The sequence below is a fragment of the Aphanomyces astaci genome, assembly GCF_000520075.1.
Source record: "Aphanomyces astaci strain APO3 unplaced genomic scaffold supercont1.32, whole genome shotgun sequence".
Classification (NCBI taxonomy): Eukaryota; Oomycota; class Saprolegniomycetes; order Saprolegniales; family Verrucalvaceae; genus Aphanomyces; species Aphanomyces astaci.
In genome coordinates, this window is record NW_009798295.1 from 251269 (window position 1) to 252610 (window position 1342).

General features: G+C 51.9%; 1 protein-coding gene across 1 annotated transcript in view; it reads left to right on the forward strand.

Annotated features, from left to right (window-relative positions):
- Positions 1-850, forward strand: part of H257_11128 (hypothetical protein) — a gene marked incomplete at both ends in the record, with an annotated part of 2346 nt that extends 1496 nt beyond the window's left edge. Inside the window, one exon of the mRNA XM_009837965.1 lies at positions 22-850. Coding sequence (XP_009836267.1) covers positions 22-850 — 829 coding nt within the window. The remainder of the gene's footprint in view (positions 1-21) is intronic.
- Between the last annotated feature and the right edge of the window lie 492 nt (positions 851-1342).

Sequence of the window (1342 nt, forward strand, 5' to 3'; positions counted from 1 at the left end):
CTTGAAGCGAACCCTGGAGAGCTTTGTGAACAAGTTTGCAAACCGCCTTTACAACTCGACCGAAGGCGCGCAGTCGTGCGGGTGGATCTACGGCCAGGTGGCCGAGTTGGCTTCTTCGGTGGTGGCCAACACCAACGTTAAAGTTACCGTGCGACAGTTCGTCCACCCGTGGGGACAGTACTCTGTGATTGCCCGCGTCGAGCCTACTACTATTGTCAAGGACGACATTGTCATTTTGAGTGCGCACCAAGACTCGATCAACACAAGAGACCGAAGGGACATTGTGAAACGCAAGATCGCCCCCGGGGCCGACGACGACGGGTCGGGAACCGTGACCATCTTGGAGTCGCTCAAATACTTGCTGGCGACCCCTGAGTGGACCCCCATTCGGCCCGTGGAGTTCCACTGGTACGCCGCCGAAGAAGTCGGCAAGTTTGGGTCCTTGGCAGTGGTGGCAGAGTATGCGAACGCCAGCACAGCCGTGCTCGCCCAGATGCAGCAGGACATGACGGGGTACGTCGCCCCAGGCACGAGACCCGTCGTGAACTTTATCTCCGACTTCACCAACAAGAACCTCAACAACTTCGTGGAGACGCTCGTCACGACCTACTTGGGCCTTCCCGTGAACCACTCAGCGTGCGGCTACGGCTGCTCGGACCATTTCTCGTGGAACGCGTCTGGGTACCCCTCGTCATTTCCGTTTGAAACCGAGTTGGCGGACATGAACCCATACATGCACTCCGAAAACGACACGATCGACACCATCGATTTCAACCACATGGCCGATTTCACCAAGCTCTCGATTGCTTACGTTGTCGAGCTGACTCAGGACAGCGCCACGTCATGCTAATCACCTCATTGTCCCATCGTTGTACCATACCCACGGAGTACCAGTACTAATAACAGTTATTGTGCACCTGTTTGGGCTATTTACATCATATACCTGGGTGTTTACATGAACCGTTAGTGTTTTACTAAAGGAGTAACCAAGCCTTCCGTTGACCCCAAGCGCCCGGGAGGCCTTCTGCGCAAGCGCGGCCGTACGAGAGCGCGGATCTAAGCTTCTCACTTCACCGAACGATGTCTGTACGGTATCGAATGACCTAAATTTTAGCATCATCATCCCAATTTACTCTCATCTGTACCAATTATGACCTATATTAATGCTTGATGACGTTTGGATGCTGTTGGATGACACATGATACAAAACACGGAGTTTAGAAATCCTACAAAGCAGTACTGGTAGTAATTAACATAAGAATGCATGATCATATGTATCTTACGTTTGTCGCGACTTACTATGTACTACGTAGTACATACTACATATAGTACCGGTACTACT